This window comes from Apium graveolens, chromosome 6 (genome assembly GCF_009905375.1).
Source record: "Apium graveolens cultivar Ventura chromosome 6, ASM990537v1, whole genome shotgun sequence".
Taxonomy (NCBI): Eukaryota; Viridiplantae; Streptophyta; class Magnoliopsida; order Apiales; family Apiaceae; genus Apium; species Apium graveolens.
In genome coordinates, this window is record NC_133652.1 from 276,319,859 (window position 1) to 276,322,181 (window position 2,323).

The window sequence follows — 2,323 nt, forward strand, 5'->3', positions numbered from 1 at the left end:
TGAGACACAAATGCTTCAAGCCAAACTTGAACGACAGCGTGAAATCCATCGTCTCTGTCGTGAACTTCAGCAGGCTTCGATTAAAAACCAAGAGCAAGACGATGATCACTACATCGACGACGAAGACGCCAATTACGAGTATGAGCCATCAGCAGAATCGACATACTCACAATCTCGAGGACGTCGACAACGCACAATATCGTCTGCCGACGTTTCTCAGCGAACTGAGTCCACAGAATCTATCTCCCATGAGGAATTTGCCAAGATGCAAGAGGAAATCGCTCAGATGCGCACCATAATGAGAAATCAGTCAGGATTTGAAACTGTATCTGAAAGCCCCCTGTCGTTGGTTCTTAAAAACGCCTACCCTCGATCATTTCTACGGATCTTCGGACCCGTTAGCATTTCTAAATACTTTTGATGGTCGCATGGCTTTCTTCGGCCACTCCGAGATCGCTAGGTGTCAGCTTTTCTCCACTTGCCTCCAAGGCACGGCTCTCCGATGGTATAGTAACTTGCCACCTCGGTCAATCGACTCGTGGACAACTTTGAAGAGCAAGTTCCAAGCTCGATTCTCCAGCAACTACAAAGGAATCAAAGTTACAGCATCCTTGATGACAATGCACCAACGCTCCGGTGAAAATCTTCGAAGTTTCTTAACCCGGTTCAGGGAAGAGATAGCAGAAATTCCGGACTTAATAGAGCAGATGGCTGTCAATTTCCTGAGGGCTGGTATCGATAAATCCAGGCATGGGCTACTTTTAGAAGAAATTTTTGTAAAAAGGCCAAAAACCCTACAAGCCGCATTCCAGATTATAGAACATCGCATGATGCTTCAAGAAGCAGTAAGCTACATACAATCCCCTTGGAGGTCGTCAAAATGTGAACGGCGCCGCAGCTATAGTCCACGATCCCCCGCGAGGGAAAGGCGCCGAGAACGTCGCCGATCACCCCCACCACGCACATCGTATCTCGCTTCGAGGGATAGAAGAGAAAGAGATTGGCAGCCCCGCAATCGATCTGAAAGAGAGTTTACTAAACTCAACACCGAAAAGACGACAATTTTGGCAGTGTTAAAAACAGAGCCAGACTACCGTCCTCCAAGACCCATGAAACCGGGCAGGCCCCCAAGCTCCAGATATTGTGAATATCATGAGGATACTGGCCATACAACAGAGCAATGATTTCAACTTAGCAATTGCATCGAAGGAAAAATTCATCGGGGATAACTTGTCCACTATGTACAACAAGATGATGCGCCCAGGCGCCAACATCGAGGTGAAGACGATCGTGTAATCGATGTCATTTTTGGCGGTATAGCCGTCGGGGGCCTCTCCCATAATTCTCGCAAGCTTTACGCTCGAGAAGTTTTTAATGTCAATCCCTCGGCAACTAAACGCCCTCGAGTGAATCCCTCCCCTGTCATCTTTTTCTCTGACGATGATTACCGTACCGGTCTCATCGAAGGCCACCAGGATGCTCTTGTCATCACAACGCGTGTGGAAAACAACACGGTTAAGAAGATGTTGGTCGATAATGGTAGCTCCGTCGATGTGCTATATCATCATACTTTTTCGCAAATGGACATCAGAGATCGAAGACTTGAAAATTCCCGAACACCGTTATACGGGTTCACAGGCAATGAGGTCCATGTAGTAGGAACCGTCGACATGCCAGTGCTTTTTGGTTCTTCACCCTGTCAGGTTTGGAAAGTGGTCAAATTCCACGTGATTAGTGATTCCTCAAGTTTCAATGCCATATTGGGGCGAACAACGATTACTGCACTCTGAGCTATAACATCTATCTCCCACTTAAAAATGAAATTTCCCATAGACTTTGGTGTTGGAGAAATGATCGGTGATCAGGAAACAGCAAGACAATGCTACTTAACCACCGTATCTCCAAGAAAAAAGACTAACGAAGAATTTGACGTTAATCAAGTGCTCGACATCGACCCCAGAGACCTTGCTGACCCGCCCACTAGCAATTCTTGCTCTCCCGTCGAAGAAACTGAAGAAATTGAAGTGTTCGAAGGTAACCCTGAGAAAACTACAAGGATCGGCAAAAAATCTCTCTGATCAGTTAAAGAAATATATCACATGCCTTACCCGTGAATTTTCTGACATTTTCTCCTGGGATCCCAAAGATATGCCTGGAATTCCCGAGGTCGTCGCCCGACACTCTTTATACATCAGCAAACACATCAGGCTAGTGAGGCAAAGACACCGTACATTTTGTGCCGAGAAAAGAGCAGCCATCGACCAAGAGATTAATAGGTTACTCGAGGTCGGTTTCATTGAGCTGATACAATTCCCCACATGGA

The 2,323-nt window shown here is 46.4% G+C and overlaps 1 protein-coding gene across 1 annotated transcript; it reads left to right on the forward strand.

Annotated features, from left to right (window-relative positions):
- Positions 1–428: 428 nt before the first annotated feature.
- LOC141666088 (uncharacterized) lies at positions 429–1,790 on the forward strand. The gene is made up of 2 exons (XM_074472074.1): positions 429–1,177; positions 1,265–1,790. The coding sequence occupies exons 1-2, from the start codon at positions 429–431 to the stop codon at positions 1,788–1,790; spliced, it is 1,275 nt and encodes a 424-aa protein (XP_074328175.1).
- The last annotated feature ends 533 nt before the right edge of the window (positions 1,791–2,323 follow it).